Source organism: Arachis duranensis, chromosome 8, assembly GCF_000817695.3.
Source record: "Arachis duranensis cultivar V14167 chromosome 8, aradu.V14167.gnm2.J7QH, whole genome shotgun sequence".
Classification (NCBI taxonomy): Eukaryota; Viridiplantae; Streptophyta; class Magnoliopsida; order Fabales; family Fabaceae; genus Arachis; species Arachis duranensis.
In genome coordinates, this window is record NC_029779.3 from 16,531,720 (window position 1) to 16,549,555 (window position 17,836).

At 33.2% G+C, this 17,836-nt stretch overlaps 3 protein-coding genes across 6 annotated transcripts; 1 reads left to right on the forward strand and 2 right to left on the reverse strand.

Moving 5' to 3' along the window:
- Positions 1–588: 588 nt before the first annotated feature.
- On the reverse strand, positions 589–4,431 carry LOC107461227 (probable ADP,ATP carrier protein At5g56450). Its single transcript, XM_016079709.3, has 2 exons — positions 3,499–4,431; positions 589–1,579 (listed from the first exon to the last, which is right to left on the reverse strand). The coding sequence occupies exons 1-2, from the start codon at positions 3,847–3,849 to the stop codon at positions 944–946; spliced, it is 987 nt and encodes a 328-aa protein (XP_015935195.1). The 5' UTR covers positions 3,850–4,431; the 3' UTR covers positions 589–943.
- A 4,245-nt stretch (positions 4,432–8,676) lies between these two features.
- On the reverse strand, positions 8,677–11,691 carry LOC107461200 (beta-fructofuranosidase, insoluble isoenzyme CWINV3). 3 transcript variants are annotated; one of them, XM_016079672.3, is made up of 7 exons: positions 11,423–11,691; positions 11,274–11,282; positions 9,865–10,727; positions 9,587–9,748; positions 9,263–9,495; positions 9,080–9,170; positions 8,677–9,001 (listed from the first exon to the last, which is right to left on the reverse strand). In XM_016079672.3, exons 1-7 carry the CDS (start codon positions 11,604–11,606, stop codon positions 8,792–8,794), a joined length of 1,752 nt encoding a protein of 583 aa, XP_015935158.1. In that variant the 5' UTR covers positions 11,607–11,691; the 3' UTR covers positions 8,677–8,791. The 3 variants fall into 3 exon arrangements, with proteins under 3 accessions (XP_015935158.1, XP_015935159.1, XP_015935160.1); XM_016079673.3 differs by having other exon boundaries at positions 11,274–11,325; positions 11,423–11,547; XM_016079674.3 differs by having other exon boundaries at positions 11,274–11,314; positions 11,423–11,527.
- A 3,312-nt stretch (positions 11,692–15,003) lies between these two features.
- On the forward strand, positions 15,004–17,565 carry LOC107461238 (protein indeterminate-domain 12). Of its 2 annotated transcripts, XM_052252381.1 has the most exons (4): positions 15,004–15,190; positions 15,247–15,346; positions 15,420–15,819; positions 16,463–17,565. In XM_052252381.1, the coding sequence occupies exons 2-4, from the start codon at positions 15,268–15,270 to the stop codon at positions 17,433–17,435; spliced, it is 1,452 nt and encodes a 483-aa protein (XP_052108341.1). In that variant the 5' UTR covers positions 15,004–15,190; positions 15,247–15,267; the 3' UTR covers positions 17,436–17,565. The 2 variants fall into 2 exon arrangements, with proteins under 2 accessions (XP_052108341.1, XP_015935205.1); XM_016079719.3 differs by having other exon boundaries at positions 15,005–15,346.
- The last annotated feature ends 271 nt before the right edge of the window (positions 17,566–17,836 follow it).

Here is a 17,836-nt window from a genome sequence, read left to right on the forward strand (position 1 = left end):
GCAGATTTTTCATCTGCATCCTCCAATAGAAAAAATTACTTTTTCCATCGCTATTAGGTCGTTGGTTGAAATACATCCATCGCTAAAAGTAAAATCTATTATTGCAGAAATTTAATTTAAATTCAACTATACTGTAAGTTACAGCAAGACTTGGTTGGCTAACCAAAAGTTCGTTGCAAAAATTTTCGATGATTAGAAAGTTTCTTATCAGATTATGTCAATATGGTACAAAGCAATGTGTGCCAAAATGCAAAAGTCATGTGTTCAAATAAAAACGGTCAAAATCAAATATCTCAAATTATTTAACTATTCGTAAATATCAATTTAACATAAAAACTTTATATAAATTTCTGTTATTTTACTATGATAAATTTAATTATTCTAGTAGTTAATTATTTAGTTAAAAATGTGTAAATATATATAAATGTATATAAACACATAATAATTACTGATTTTTTAAGGATATGTTATGCTAGTTTTTCATAGCCTTTAGGGGATTCTTGTCTGCTTTGGGTTCACACTTGTGCTCTGTAGCAGCACGAGACAACGGTGTGGCAGTAGGGTCCTCACTTGTAGAAACTTGAAACATTGAAAACAGAACCAGAAAAATAACAAGTACATATATTTAAAGTTTAAACAGAAAAAGGGCAAGCGCTTTTCTTTTCTTTCTTGCCAATCACAACTCCTCGTCATATCTCTTATAATTGAAAAAATATACAAAGGAAAAATTGGTATATCAGAGCCATATGAGCAACATGGCATTGTTGTTGGAATGCCAGTGAAGAATGAAGACACATCATAACAAATGAACTGTAATTGAGCTCACTTGAACTTTACAAAAATTAATCCTAATCCTCATTTTAAGTGTATACCAAATTTGATGCAATGATGTAATTAGTCCTAGGTGTCAATGAAATCAATGAACGTTGGTAAGTTGGTGGTGTTACAATCTCCCCCAATTCATGAATTTCTTAACCTCATCATACAAGACTAAGATAGCTGCAGCACCTGTGCTTCTAAACACATTTGAAACCGTGCCGCGGTAGAATGAAGCCAACCCCTCTGTCCTATAGATCTTCCTCCAGCAATCCAGGGTGCTGTGGTACACCGGCCGTTCCATCCCCGACTGCATCATCATCCTCCTGCGAACCGTGTCTAATGGGTAAGATATCAACCCTGCCGAGGTTGTGACTGCCTGAGCTACCAACCAGCGCTTCCACAGAGCAATCTCCGGCTTGGATTCTTCTTCGGATAGAATCTCTTTTATTGTATCAAAGCCTCCAAAGTAAAGGCCCCTGTGGACTACCATTCCTTGTAGGGATGCAGGAAGGCCCCTGTAAATCCCCCGGATCCCGTCCTTTTCGAATATGGTAGCCAGGAAATGGTAGATGCCGCGAAACTGACGTGCATCTTTCCTTCCGATGTCAGCAGCAAGGCGGGTATGTGCAATGTCAAGGGGGTAGACTAAGATAAGTGCTGTACAACCGGCCGCAGCACCAGCGACAAAATTGGCAGATGCACCGGAGAAGAGAGTACTGTCATGAGAGTTTCCACCTCTTAACATGCACCTGTATAGATCCTGTTGAAGAAACAATTTATCAAGATTCTTACATTAACTATAACATTCTATACACTATGCTATACACTATCTTCTTTAATATTGCATATTATACTTCAATAAGGGCAAAGACAGGTAAGTTGGTGTGAATTTTATTTTCCAAAAATACCATCTATCATCTCACGACAAGAAATCCTCATTATTTTACAATTTACACGGAAAATATGGTCTGGCACCAAGCTGTGATCACCTTTGTCTGAATCACTCATGGTTAAAAAAGAACAAGAAGGAAAAGGAAACAGGGAATAGCAAAGCAACACAACCAAAAGTAGATTTCAAGGGTTCTTATGATTGCTTTTTGGCAATTTATTAACTAACCTTGGGGTCACTGTTCAAGTGTGGAATAGCTGGATTAGCAACTTTAGACTTAATTATCTTCCAAATAATCATGTCATGTCTTAGGTTAGGTCACTAAATACACAATAATAATGGCTGCATGAGTCGCATCTTATGCGAGGAACTTTGTTGTACGTATGTCGCATCTTTACTAAAGCATCAGCTTAAATGAGAATAAATGCTTAAATCCTTTCTGTTCTTTTTGTGGTAAAGATACTGCTGTTATTATACTATAGACCACTATCAGCAAAGTGCATTTGGCCAGAAAGAATTCCCATATTCTTCAGTCAGCAACTTCAATGAAACTTCACATAAAATCCTCCAGAGAGAAGATATTTTCCTTCCGAACAATGAAATCAGATGCCCAGCTCAGAATTCATCAGTTCCATTCACTCCCTTTAATTGTGATCTATAAATCTATAGATGTTTTGGAATCTAAAATGATGCTCCTATTTGCATCTGTTAGATTTTTTGTGGTGATGGTTGATGGGGAGAAAGAAAAAGCAGAGTGACGAATCAAATTACTTTCATCTTAAAAAAGTAACTGGTGATCCTGAAACAATCTACTTAACTAATCTCGAATTATGCTGAAACACTATATTGACTATGCTGGAGCTAAATAATAATTGGAAGGGAAAAAAAAGTTGCAGATAATTTGATAATTGAAAGCACACAAATTATCCTTCTCCAAAAGGAAATTCTCTTACGGTGCCGAAATGAATAATGAATCAATCCGTGTGTATCTAAGTTATGTAAGTCCCTAACTCCTATACTTAGCATCAAGACCTAACTCCTATTGCAAAACGTGCTGATCAATATATTGTTCTATTGAAAAATATTAACTGTAGTTATCTTATTTTGCCGAAACATGTTCTTTGTGGTTTTCATAATTTGATGCTTTTACAAACTTGCACTTGCACTCACTCACACCCATGCCCATAGATGAATTTGTCAACTGGTATTACTCTTAGTCCCAGCAGAAACAAACAAATTTTCTGGTCGTTGAGTACTTGCAGCTGTCTCAGTACTGGTCTCAATAACATGAAGGCAGCAAGGAATGCAGAAACATCTATCTGATATCATGCATTTCAAGAAAAATCTAACCTAAAGGACTGGAAAATGGAAACATCTAATACAAGTTCCAAATAATCATACAACAGATTCATTCACAGGGCATCTACAAGATGACATCATCCACCATTCTTCATTTTGTTTTCAAACATAACATAAACCTTTAAAGTAGTCTCTCACGCGACCAAAATAGTATGTCAACAAAAATGCAAATGATATATGACTGCAAATACTTCAACTCTTCAAGGACCATTTAACATTGAAGTAATCAGAGACTCACTGCAATGGTACATAATATCAATCAAACTCTCTATGTTTTCTAATAATATCACTCAAACTCTCCATGTTATATGCATAGTGTGTTAAGTTTCTTGGCTCAATTGATGGGGAATCTAATGCCTAAATATGGAAGATTGCCAATAAATTCTTTGGGGGGAAAAGAAAAAGAATGAATTTAAGGAAAGAATACAAACCTTGAGAGAGAAATTGAGTGCAACGGAAGGATAATAGCGAAGAACACTGCTGCCATTACCACGCCACAAAGAGAGAACGCCTTCTTCTCTAACAGTGCGGAGTATGCAATCAAACATGCCCTTGAATCTTCGACGCCCGCTCGAAACAATAGCCAAATTGCTCTCTTGCGTCTGCAGAAGAAGCTTGGCCCTCTCAATAGGGGCCACAATGGTGTGAACCACCCCACCCATCACCGCCCCAGCCATGAGATCACGGTGAAAGTTCACCAGCTTTGAATTCAACGACGATCTTTCTTGTTCTCTTCTTAATCTCAATCTTGCTCTTTCTGGGTCATCATCCTCACCGCTCATCCTTCAAAATTTCCCCCTTTTGCGTTCCTTCACCACAATACGTTCCTCTTCTCCAAGTTAAAAACTTTGCACAAAATTGCAAATACCCATTATTGGTTTTCCTTTAATAAAGAAACAAGGGTGCCCGGAGCACACCGCCTATGTGATTTCGTAGTTCTTCAAAGCAAGTTTGATTTTTTTTTCTTTTTTATAATTTTTTTAATACCTTTATCAATATCAAGAATCAGGAAAAGGAGGGAATCGTAAAAACGTGATGGGCTTCTATTTTCTAATGGTGATAGAGTAAATGGTTAAAGAGTGGAATGGGTTTCTTTTCTTTATCTTGTTTGTTCCATTTTGACTTTCCGGTCACGGCAGCCATGGATAAACCGATAGAGATAGTTTTGTTTCATTTTCATTTGTTACTGATTCTCTCTCTCTACTCTCTCTGACTGCGTGGATTATTCCACGTGTAGTGATCTACTGCTATGTTGGGAAGTTTTCAAATGGAAGGGAATGAAACCAAGAAAGCAGAGAGAATTGAATCCAGATTGTGAACCATCACAAGGCATAACAACTACTGCTACGTGTTTCATTTTCCGATCTTATCTCCATCAATAATATTTAGTTTGGGAATTTGAGTTTATCCAAGAATGGATATCAATAGTGATTTTTCCCTTTCTTTTCTTTAGGATTTTTTTAAAATAAAATAAAAAAATTATTTAATTTCTCAAACAAGGTATTTGAGCTTTATTTTTTAAAATATGCTTTTTTTTTAATTAAAATAACTTTGCTGCACTCCCAATAAAATCTATATAAATTATGGAGTTTGCCGCACCTCCGACAAACTTTAAGGTGAGTTTGGCATACTGTATATACCTAATGGGACAATTTTCTTTTGTCTCTTTCTTTTCCAATCTCTCCTTCAATTTACTTTGTTCATCTGTTCTGTCTTTTCGACGTCCGTAAAGTTTGTTGTAGACGACATTCTCAGTTTCAGATCAGTAAATAATAAGTTTGTTAGAGTTATTTTTTTTAATTTAATTAGAGTTATTGTTTACATGTTAGATAAAATTACTAGTTATAGGTTACATGTTAATTAGAGTTACAGATTTACTGTTTATATGTTAGTTAGACTTATTATTAACTGTTTACATGTTAGTTATATTTTTTATGTTATTGTTTTTAAGTATAGTTGTTGTTTATTACCTATAACATGTTAATTAGTATAACAGAGTAAATTGTTAGTTAGTTTAGTCAGAATAATTAGTTTAAGTTGTGAATTAGAAGGTAATTAGTGAAATAATTAATTAGGTTAAGTTAGATTAGAAAGAAACATGATTAGTAAAATTTAGGGTTTAGTTAGTTATTAATTAGGATGTTAGTTGACGGCGTCAGTTAGTTGGGTTAAATTTAAATTAGTAATTTTATAAGCTATTATAGATTTAAATATATTTTTTAATAATTTAATTAACGTAAAAAGAACTGAATTCGGTGTATCTGATTTCATTTTACTAGAATGTGTTTAGATGGAGCAGTAGTTATTAGGCTATGAGGATACTATGTACAGATTGGATCATGCTGAGCACATTGCTGGCAGGCTTGACCGAATGGTACACTTTTTTCATTGTTGTTTATTTTAGTGTAATTAATAAACAGTGAACTTGTTATTTTATGTGTTCACCGTCCTTATTTTGTTAATTTTTTGTTTTCGTTTGGCAGGCACCTCAGATCTTGCGCACCAGGCGGAATTTGATGACACAGCCGCTGGAGCAGATTATGTCATATCTCAGATGAACCGAGTTTGAGTATGTGGCCTATATGGTCGAGTTCGAGCACAACTGGCCACTTGCGTCGGCGTTGATTGAAAGGTGGAGGCCTGAGTCCCACATGTTTCATCTACCATGCGGGGAGATGACTATCACCCTATAGGACGTGGCCTATCAGCTGGGACTCAAGATTGACGGTGATCCTGTGAGTGAATGCATTGGTGGGTGGGAGCAGTACCATTAGGGACGGACCATTGAGGAGTTATGTAAGTAAATTTTGGGTGTTGTTCCCGACCTAAAGGACAACCTATGATGGTCTTGACCCATCGATGTTTGCAATCAAGTATGAGGACCAGTGTATCTTCTAACCTCCCACTTTTCTTGCTTTCGGCGATATGTTATGAGTATGCTCCAATTACAACCGGTTCCGAACTGGATACACTGTGCATTGTACCTCAACTGGTCACTTTCTACTACTGTTGATGCTGTACTACTCAACTACCAATATGACTTTTTTCTTGTTCTTAAATTGTTGTCCAACCTCAAACTCGTTGTTTGGATCCTCTTTGAGGCCTCCCTGGGTAAATGACCAATCGGAAGTCAGTGTATCTAGATTCAACCTCGTGAAATGATTCAGCCGGTCATATAGTCGAGAAATGACAGGCTGTGTAGAGCGATTTGTGTTTCACCATAGTAGTTCATCTCTTCTTCCTTGTCACCATCATCAGGAATTTCGGGTGGTTCTTCGTCAACGTCGTCTCCGTCATCGGGGTTAATTTCATACTGATCCATCATCGGATCCCTGATAGTAGAACCATCATGACTTTTAACATCATCATCCATTAAGTCAACATCACAAACTTCAACATTAGACCCCTCTTGACTACCTTCAGGTGGCATATTTAGATCCACCATCGTCCTTCTGATAGTTCATCTAACAGCTCCACTCAACGGACTATCATCGACAGTATCTGCAGATGATCCTCGACCACCCAACTCAAGGAGAAACACGAATAATTCCAACAAATGAACATTTGTCCATCGGTTGTGCCATGACCTTATAAGTCATACGTCCTTGTCGTCACGTAGACGATACCTAATTTAAAACAATAGAAATATTTCTCATAACCTTGGCCTGATAAATATACTAGCAACAAAGAGAAGACAACTGTAACATACCTTTTATAAAACAATCTGCCATCTACTTTGGTCGGATATCTATAGTAAATTTTTTTTTATCCTTTTTGCCTCTTGTTGCCCGACGGAATTCAATATCAAATTCTTTAACGCTGTTAGATTGTTGACTTTTGGTGTCATATAGGTAATTATCGGTTGCCCCAATCTAAAAATGATAGAACCTTCTTCATCATACACTATTTCACCATCATAATGAATGGATAACAATGGATTCCTTGACATTGTAGAGAAAAATGTCAACAGTGAGAATGAAAGTGGACAATAAAATTGTGGCTCTTTGATCTGCTCTCCAACAGGCATACTTTTATTTTGGAAACGTAACATAGAGTTCACCCGAGAGTGCGACAAACTCTATATAAATCATATAGTTCGCCGGGGGTGCGGTGAACTCTATATAAATTATAGAGTTCGTCGAGAGATGCGACAAACTCCATAATTTATATAGAATTCGTCAGAGGTGCAGTGAATTTGCCTTAATTACTAAAAAAATTATATTATGAGAAATAAAGTTTAAATATCTTGTTTAAGAAATTAGATAATTTTTTATTTTATTTAAGAAAAAAAATCCCTTTTCTTTATCCTCAAATGAATTATTGCTATAATGATGAAGTATGAGGCTAACTTTTTTTAAGCCAAGGAATTGAGAAAGATGGTAAATAATGTGGTGTAATGGGTAGATGGTGTATATTTTTTAATATATTTTTTAATTTTAATTAATAAATTAGATTTTTAAAATGGACAAATAATAAAATTTGTAAGCAAAATCGACTGTTATATTTTATAGATATATTTACGTGAAGATGTCTTTATATAAAGTATTATTATAAATTATTAGATGGTTCAGTTAAATATATTCGGTCAATTATATTAAATTATCTAACGATTTATAATATTATATTTATATGAAGATGTTATCATGTAAAAATATCATCATAAAAGTATTTATCTATATTTTATGATACATAAATTATAACATCTGATTTGTATTGAAGTAACTTTTTTATTTTACTAAAATAAATTCGAGAGTCTGATCAACATATTTATAAAAAAATTAAATACTAAAATGACAAATTTGAGGGGTCTATTTTGTATGTTTAAAAATATTTAAAATTAAAATTAACAAATCTGATATTTAAATTTACATATTCTACATCATAGTAAAACACATCAAGTTTCAATAATGCTAGAAAATACTATTGGAAGGCGAATATCAAAATTAAAAAGTGAAAATATAAGTATAGTATAAAAATAATTAAAAAAATATTTTATATTATAAAAGTAGTATAAATATCAAATATTCAATATGGCAAAACTAATGATATAAGTAAAAGTGTTTTTATAACTAAGTCCAATTAAATTAGTATAAATCCAATAAAAAACAAAACCCCGTGCATGTGTTGTGGCATCTCTTTGTCTATTTTTAATACAAAAATTTTGGTTGAAGAACACAAAAAATTATTGACATAGCATAAAAAATTATATATATAGATATAAATTTTTATACATAACACAAATTCATCGATATAGCATAACAAATTTTATACATAGTATAAAAATTTTTATCTATAATATAAAAATTTTTGCTACGAATATATTTTGTTGGTTAAGTTGTGGTCCTTTAAAAATTTACGTGTTCTACATAAAAAAATTTGATACTATGCACTAAAATTTCTATATAATGCACCTAAATTTTTGTGTTATATATATTTTATTAGTTGAATATTAACGTTCTAAATATATGATTATTTAAAAATTTTTGTGCTTTAATTTTTTGAACATATATAAGAAGGAGAAGAAGATGAAGACTTCGATGACAAAAATAATAAATGAAGATGAAAAGACAAAAGAAAAAAAAAAGATCGAACTAGAGAAGAAGTTAAAGTTGACCAAAAAGAAGAAAAATACATCATCATTAAAAAAGTGCATATAACAAACGGACTTGGTTTGGAAATCTTGTGGCCACCTATATTTATTGATATCATAACTACTAAACCCTGCTAACAAGTTTTATAGCTCATATTTTTCACGTGTCCAATCTCAGCTTCCTTCATGCACCAGGCATTCAATTTTGAGATTAGTATACTCATTGTTCCATTGTTAAACACATAGAGATGTGCCTCATTGCCAGTAGCTAGCTTTGGATAAACTCTACTACTGATACAAACTCTTCCTCCTTCCCCAAAACTCTCAATAATAGAGTGGTCAATCTGCACAATAACAACAAGTATTATATCAGATTAACAAGATGAAACAAGGACGAAGTTAATCACAAGGAACCCACATACCAAGCTTCTAAGTGAAATTGTTCTGACATTAGAATCTACATCAAAGAAAGTTCCATATGTTGTTTTATCAAGGCCATTCTGCAGTGAGGACCTGTGAAGTTGTAAACCACAAAACTCCTTAATGAATTTCAATCCTAAAATATATTATATGAACCAAAAATATTCTCAAAGAAGCAACCTAACCTGCTTTGATCACTGCACATTAGGCCTACAAATTTATTGGATGTTTTGTATACTCTAAAAGAAATTGCAGTATGCTCTCTTAGGTCTTTTGAAGCTAAAGCTAATAAACCAAATGGCCCTATTATGCCACTCCTTGGAGCATTACTACAGAGTAGTTGAGGATCAACATCACTGAGATCAAAGGATTCAGCATTTTCTAGTTCAGGAATCTCAAACAATACCTCTATATCAGCCTGGTTAACACACAACTTTGGTAGTCACTTGAATATCTCTTGAGGAAAATCTGAGAAGAAAACACACTTTCATTTTAAATTTTTCACTTACCTGTGATGCAGTGATACCTGATACTTCAAGTATTGATCCACCTCTGAGTTTCTCTCCATTAATACTGATGTTCTTGCTTCGCAGTTTTTCGACTTCTTCGATTGGCCACTGTACTAATCGGTTCCCACTTTTGTTATCAAGCCAAACTTGTCTTGGAATTGACTGCATACATGATACATCAAACTATGATCCTCCATATCTTAATGACTTTAAAACAATGTTCAATGATGCTGTTTCATTAGGAGCAAGAGCAAAATGCATATCATGGAAAAGGATACCTGTACACCAGCCCAGCCTTTCTCAATATCATCTTTTTCGCTGTCGGATTCATTTACCCAACCCCACAATATTCTCCTGTTTTTAGCATAGTCAAAGAATGATTTGGAAGCATAGAATTTACCATAGTCATACCTCAAGTCCAAACTAGTTCCTGTAAATTTAGCATCAGCAATAAACCTCTCTTCATCAGAGAGATATTTTCCTACAAAATAGTAGTCATGTGCCATTCTGAGGTAGCCTACCTTGGCGACATGCCTAACACTCGAACTTTCGACAGATGAATCAACCCCATTAGTCCCATTGATGGACACTGGATAAAAATCCGGGCATTCACATACTCCAGTATTATCTGTTGCATAAAAAGGATTAGCATCTTCTAATTTCCAATTAACAAAATCCTCACTTTGGTACAAAATTGCCCTCCCCTGATCACCCTTTTGAGCACCAATGATTATTCTCCATTTACCATCCTTTCCATGCCAAGCAGTTGATGGATCTCTAAAATTGTCCACTTCAGCAACCTCACTAGGAATTATCACAGGGTTCTGAGTGTGTTTCACCCACTCCCTTAAAAAAGGGTCTGATAAGTTCTTTGGCATAGCCAAATTCTGAACTTGGTGCCTGTTATGATCAATACCAGTATACATGATAACAGGTTTTCCATCTAAGAGGATTGTGGCTGAACCAGACCAACAACTAATGATATCATATGCCTCACTTGGTTCAATAGCATTGTTTAGGTGAATCCAATTGATGAGATCATAGGACACTGAATGGCCCCATACTATTCCATCACCAAAAGTTGCTGCAGTAGGGTTATGTTGGTAGAAAAGGTGGTAAACTCCTTTGTAATACATTGGTCCTGTCACAGATAGATCAAAATAAGTCACCTGATCATACTTTTTGGATCTCATTGAAACAAGTAGTTCTTATTAAACTACTCTTCTACCTTAACCCATGATAACAATAAAGAAGTCTCGTGACCCACAAATTCAGCCTAACAATGTTCTATTTATATTTAGTTTTACCCTCATAGTTTACAATATACTTCAATTCAATTCAATCAATCAACAATCAATAAAAGTTCGCATTCTTTTCTTTTCTTATTCTTTCACAATTTTATCAGTTCTAAAGCTGTAGTTCACATTCCACTGAAACAATAGTTGTATAGCTTTATTTCATATTATGGGTCATTAGCAAAATCTCAAATTGAAGGACAATCTTGACAAAAGGCAAAATATCCTTATCCTAAAACAAAATTTGCCAAATTTTTTCTCCATCCATACTTTAGAGATAACAGAACAAGGACAAACACAATTTTATTATCTTATCTTTGTATCATATTTCTATATTTTCTACACTAAACATACTAACTAAAACATAGCCTTTTATATATTCAGAGGCTTACCATTAGGATCTGCATCATGAAGACATCCATGACCAAACTTTCTTCAGTGAAACTTGAAAAACCATATAGGAAAAGGATTAGTCAATGAAACAGAAAATAAATAATTAACAGAGATACATGTTTCTAAGCTTAATGGGGGTGTATAATACCGTTCATCCAATTTTGTGGAGGCTGAAAGTGATAAGAAGTTCGATAAGGCGGGTTTTCAGGTACCCTGTACTTGAAAGGATTGATAGTGTTAGTTTGTGGCCATGAATCAAATCCATTAGCAACGTTTTGCAGAAAAGTAAATAAGGCAAGTAACACTAATACTAGTGTTGCAGATATCTCCATGATGATAATTAGGGACTGAAGGGAAAAGTTAAGAGGATTACAGGAACCAAATGAACTGTGACAATAATCTTTTCTTTTCTTTTTTTTTTTATAGATTTTCTCCTTCTTGTATTGGTGCTTATAACAGATATTTAATTTAGAATTGTTTGACTCAAGTTGTGTTCTTGAATCTTGACTATATAATAATCTAATGTATAATTGATTAAGGATAATGATTAAAAATTAGAAGTGAGGCCTACGCTAAACCAATCCGATTATTGAAGTGATGATATTGATAGCAAACCCTTCATTTGTTTATTTGTTTAATAATTCAGTTCTGTCTAATAATAGAGGGAGATAGTATAATATACTTAATCTCTTCAATAGTGGATTAAATTAATTGATTAATTATTAACATTTGTTTTTAGTCACACATGCTCATCACATAAACATAAAAAAGAAGAATTTTTTTTAGATAACTCTTAAATTTCTCAAATTTAGCTGAATTTTAAACTAAACTATATTTATTTATTTTTTTCTAAAGTTAGAAATAAGACTTAAATTTGTGACCTTTAGATAAATATTGGGAGACTATACTATTTAAATTATAGCTCGTTGGCAAGTCAACTATATTTATTTATTGATAGTTATTTTTATAAAAATATCTTTATATGAAGATAATATTATAAATTATTAAATAATTCTTCGTATAAAGATATTTTGATGAAAACAGTCACCTTAGACCTTGTTCATTTTGAAGTAGATGTAGAAAAGTCAATTAGCAAATTAGCATTTTTTTTTTGTTTACCAAAACGGTATTTCCCAATTCGACAGGTTAAGGACTAATCTGTCACGAATCTGAGCTCCATTTAAGGGTTTGTTGTTGATCAATAAGTTGGTGCATGCACAAAGTGGAGTTCGAACTCTCGACACTTGTTTAAGCGGACGAGTGAACTGATCATTCGACCAACCCAAGTTGGTTCAAATCAACATCTATACTCTATAGTGCCTCTATCCCTTACAGGGCATAGGCCCAAAATGGGTATTTACTAAAACGATACCATGAAAATTGTTTTAGTCGATGGGCTTGAAATTCAATTGGGTCCAACCCAAATATAGTATTGAAATTAAATTTTGTTTTAGATGAATGCAAAATATTGTCAATTTGTGATGATATTTTGATCCGGTCGGATTTATCATGATGAGTAAGGGTTCAAATTAAAGAGAGTTCACAACTTCATATGGCCTTTCCTTCTAAGGCTTTCGGTGCCTGAGGACCCCATTACCCCTTATAATAAAGTGGATAAATTATTGTATTGGCTTCATTTATATAATATAATTATTGAGATTGATGTAGATAGACAGTTAGTCTTTATATTTTATTGTCTCTCTCAATTAATCATATCCCACTATATATGTTTCCTATATAATTATTTTTGAGCTACGATCATCTATCTTTGATTGCTTATTGCCATGCAAGTAAAAGTAGTACCTAAGGATTTTTAGTTATTCTAATAAAGTGAAAATTCAGGTTTAATCGATTTCACGTGATATTAATAGTTGAGAATTGTTAAATAAAAATTAATCGAATCAATTAAATTATCTAACAACTCTTAATTATAAACTCCACGTGAAATTAACTATACCTAAATTTTCACCATTTAATAATGTATATCCACTGTCTAATTTCTATGGGATTATTCTGTGGCATGTACACATTTCTGACATCTCACTTTGAGACAGGTAAGTAGTTAAAGTTAACAAATAATTTAAAAAATTATAATAAATTTATAGATTCTTGAAAAATATATTAAATAAATTCACGATGAATTGAAATACTTGACTTATAAATATCTGATAATTTGTAATATCGGATATATGATTCATCCATTTATAGTAAAAAAAAATTAATACTTATTTGACACTATTTTCTTTAAAGGCCTATGCGTCACAAAATTTCTCAAAGATTTACATGTTTGATTACTGTTTAATTATTAAGAACTACTTAATTGTATGTATGTCTCACCCTTTATTTAGCTTATGCATGCAAGCCAAGATACTGCTTTCCTATGTCCAAGTTAGCATAGTTTGAAGTCGAGTTAATATTTATATTAGTATTTAAAGTTATATTCATGTCTCAATTTAATTTTTAAAATTTTGATTTATTTAATTTAGTTATGTAATTTATATTTGTAATTTATGTTGATTTTTTACCCTTTTTTGGGTTACAAAACTGTTAATGGTATATTGAGATGGATCGATGATTATTATACTAAATTTTTTAATGACTATTTGATGTAATAAATAATTTTTTTTATCTTACTCTTCTTATAAAATCTTTAAAATTATAATCCTAATTTTAGTTAAGGATTTAAAAAAATTTTTAGGAAAAAAATTTTAAATGGTACATCAAAAAATTGTTTCAGAGTTTAATGTAATAGTCATTAGTCTATTGTAAAATATTTTTTATAATAAAAATAAGATTAAAAATTAACATAAATCATAAATACTAAATTGAATAAATTAAAATTTTAAGTATCAAATTAAAACACAAATATAATTTCAGACAATAATCTAAGTAGTATTAACTCATTGAATTCTTATACTTGTGGAATCTTGATATAGGTATCGTCCAATCCCTTTACATTATTATATATGACTGAAATGTATATAAAGGAAAATCAAATAAAAGTTATACTCTTTGAAGTTGTATAACGAAAAATCAAATAAAAACTGAGACGATTTATATATAAGTATAATTTCCTTACCCATGTGTGGTAATAATCATGATGATGAGAAACTAATTAAACTACTCTTGGAAGTGTGAGTGCATAAGAGGAAAAGCAGGTTTGCTTTTAAGTTTTACCCTACAACATATGCTGTTAATTAAAAGTTTATAATCAACATCTCATCATAATCTCGTGTTTACTACTTAGCTTTATCTCTACTTTTTAGGAGCAGAGAATGTTGGCCCGGCGGCAAATTAAATCAATCACTATCACTCCAATATACACATATGTATAGTTCGCAGGGGAAAATTAAAATCATAGTGTCATAATGTAACGCAATTATTAAGGAGAAGAATTTTAGACAAGGGCCAGCATTTATTAATAAAAATTAATTAGGTAGAAATTCAGGTGCAATCAATTTCATCTAAAGTTGATATATAGTTGAGAGCGGTTAGATGATTTGACTAATTTGACTAATTTTTTATCGAACGATTCTTAATTATCAACTTCACGTAAAATCGACCGCAGTTGAGTTTTCACCAATTAATTAAAGAGCTAGGAACAAAGGAAAAGACAGAAATTGCACGTCTTTTGGCTTTGATGGGTTTGGTTTTTGGTTTTGGTTTGGGTTTTGTATGGGTGCGAGCTTCAACCACGTCCCTTTCTCACCCTTCTCTTATCATCTCTTTCTTTCTATTCCCTCTTCATCACCTTCACACACGCAATTACATCTCTCTCTCTCTCTCTCTCTCTCTCTCTCTAGCAAGATTATTACTTCTTGTTCATCAAGACCCGGATCTGAAAGCAATTAAGCTTACGTTCATGGAACTTAAAGCATAGAAAAGAAAGCGTTACAAACTGAAGTGGGATCTTCTCATAATATAATTTTGTTTCCCGTTATTAGTACCTAGGTTTTATTACTTTGTGCTACAATAATATAATATCTTTCTAACATGACATCTGCATCAAGTGAGATAAGTGCCTCTACTTCGCTACCAATAAAGAAGAAGAGAAATCTCCCAGGCCACCCAGGTACTTATTAGAATCGTTGATAGTTGAAAATCGTTAAATAATTTGACTGATTTGACTATATGGTTATTGTTAGACCCTGATGCTGAAGTGATAGCCTTATCACCAAAGAGCCTGTTGGCAACAAACCGGTTCGTTTGTGATGTTTGCAACAAAGGGTTTCAAAGAGACCAGAATCTGCAGCTTCATAGAAGGGGCCACAATCTGCCATGGAAGCTAAAGCAAAGAAGTAACAAAGAGATAATAAGGAAGAAGGTGTACGTTTGTCCAGAGCCAACTTGCGTTCACCATGACCCCTCAAGGGCACTCGGCGACCTCACCGGAATCAAGAAGCACTTCTGCAGAAAGCACGGCGAGAAGAAGTGGAAGTGTGACAGGTGCTCCAAGCGCTACGCCGTTCATTCAGATTGGAAAGCTCACTCCAAAATATGTGGCACCCGAGAGTACAAATGTGACTGCGGAACCATTTTTTCCAGGTACCATTAAAACTATACTTATTATTACATTTTGGTTTTTCACAATATCTTCTGAACCAGCACGAGTTTTATTTAACAATTTATCATTGGTCAATAGCATGCTACATACAGAAACATTTACTTAAACTAATTAATAAGCTAACCAATTTAAATTGGTTATACCTGTTATTACTTTAAATATACACCTGATTAATGATTTAATGTATGTAGTAGCTAATAGTGCTCACATGTTCTAATGGTAAATTGAAAAGTGGTTGTAATATAAACCTTCCATTGTTACTTATCTTATCCTATATGTCTCCGAGTAAAACAAAGAAATGTGCTAAAAAGATGACAAAAAGAGTGTATGCGTCAAAAGAGCACTTAAATATGGTTTATCATTATTTATGCAATATTGTGAATAATTATATGTTGAAGGTTATTATTATTATTATTTATGATAAAAACTCCAGTGCAGCCGAGTTCACGTGAAGCTAAGTCGAGAGTCGTTAAATAAAAATTTAGTCAAATCAGTCAAATCATCTAACGACTCTCAGTTATTAACTTTATGTGAAGTCAACTACACCTGATTTTACACCTAAATATAGGCTTCTCTGTGTGTTTTTTTGTTTTTTCTGCTTTCCCTTTTTTTGTATGGTTGTAGGAGGGATAGTTTCATCGCTCACAGGGCATTCTGTGATGCTCTAGCACAAGAGAGTACGAAAGCAATCACAACCTTGTTGAACCCATCATCATCAGTGAAGAAGGAATTGCAAGAAGTTAATTTCAGATCAGAAAATGGTCCATCATGGTTGTCTTACTCAACGTCGGTAGGAGGAGAAGGAAGCCATGGAAGAGTAGTTCATAACAATAATAATAATAATAATCCAACATTATTATTCTCGTCGCCGCCGCCGTCCACGTCGCCGCTCTCTACAATGATCCACCATGAAAACCCTAACCCTAATATTACTATGTTGCCACCTAATAATAATGCTTTATTATTTGAAGGCATGGCTTCTTCTTATTCTTCTTCTTCTTCTCATAATCTCATGTCTGCTACTGCATTGTTACAAAAGGCATCAGAAATAGGTGCAACGGTGTCGCTGGGTAAACCCTATCTACACGCTCATCATCACCATCGGGGTCACGTGCCTGAAAGCACCACCACGGGGTATGGCACCTTGTCGTCAATGGCCACATCTTCATCATCTGTTTCTGGATTATTGGACATGGATTCACGTGAAGAGATAGGGACAGGGATGATGTTTGCTCGTCATCATCATGGCTTCTTGGCATCTTATGACAGTCACGCAAAAGAAGCTTCTCTTCTTGTTCATAATGATATGATGGATGGTACTAGTACCTTTGAGGAGGCTCTAATGAGAGGAATCATGAATCATCCTACGAGAGAAGATGCTGATAATAATAATAGTAATAACTTTGATGAACTTGTTTCAAGATCCGCGGGATCCCGCGGCGGTGGCGGTGGTGTCAACGATGAGACTAGAGATTTTTTGGGGATTGGGGTGTTTTCTCAGAGAGATATTTTCAATATATCTGGTCTTCATCATCATCATTTGGATTCTTCTTCGTATGGCAACCAAAATCAAAAGCAACCACCCTGGCAAGGGTAATATATATTGTATGGAAAATATACTTTAATTTGTATATTCATTAAATATTCTGTTTAGTATATTGTCTTGAATACAAATTCTTCTCATACCGGATGAAATATAAGACAATATGAAATAAGTTTCATTATAAGTTGCTCTCATCTTCATACCCTAATTGTTTTTAGATTTTACTAGGTGCTAATTGGAAGACACCCTCTTTTATTTTGAAAAAATATTTAAAATTCAGTAAAATTTTGGCTAACAATCTAATTAATTGTTGACTGAAAATAATAAATTATACTAGTTTTTTCTAGCATTTTTTGTTTTTTTTTAAATGTACAAATTAGATATTAAATTTAATATTAAATTAATTCTAAGTATAAAATAGTTTTATGTGTATATTTATTATATAATATTATATT

What these genes read in the sequence shown, in the direction of transcription:
- LOC107461238 (XM_052252381.1), top strand. Translation starts at nt 15,268, where the DNA reads ATGACATCTGCATCAAGTGAGATAAGTGCCTCTACTTCGCTACCAATA. An exon ending in AAATCTCCCAGGCCACCCAG is followed by an intron (nt 15,347 to 15,419) that starts GTACTTATTAGA and finishes GGTTATTGTTAG; the next exon opens with ACCCTGATGCTGAAGTGATA. An exon ending in TGCGGAACCATTTTTTCCAG is followed by an intron (nt 15,820 to 16,462) that starts GTACCATTAAAA and finishes GTATGGTTGTAG; the next exon opens with GAGGGATAGTTTCATCGCTC.
- LOC107461227 (XM_016079709.3), bottom strand. Translation starts at nt 3,849, where the DNA reads ATGAGCGGTGAGGATGATGACCCAGAAAGAGCAAGATTGAGATTAAGA. An exon ending in CACTCAATTTCTCTCTCAAG is followed by an intron (nt 1,580 to 3,498) that starts GTTTGTATTCTT and finishes TTTCTTCAACAG; the next exon opens with GATCTATACAGGTGCATGTT.
- LOC107461200 (XM_016079672.3), bottom strand. Translation starts at nt 11,606, where the DNA reads ATGGAGATATCTGCAACACTAGTATTAGTGTTACTTGCCTTATTTACT. An exon ending in ATGTGCAGTGATCAAAGCAG is followed by an intron (nt 9,171 to 9,262) that starts GTTAGGTTGCTT and finishes ACAACTTCACAG; the next exon opens with GTCCTCACTGCAGAATGGCC. An exon ending in CAATTTCACTTAGAAGCTTG is followed by an intron (nt 9,002 to 9,079) that starts GTATGTGGGTTC and finishes GTTATTGTGCAG; the next exon opens with ATTGACCACTCTATTATTGA.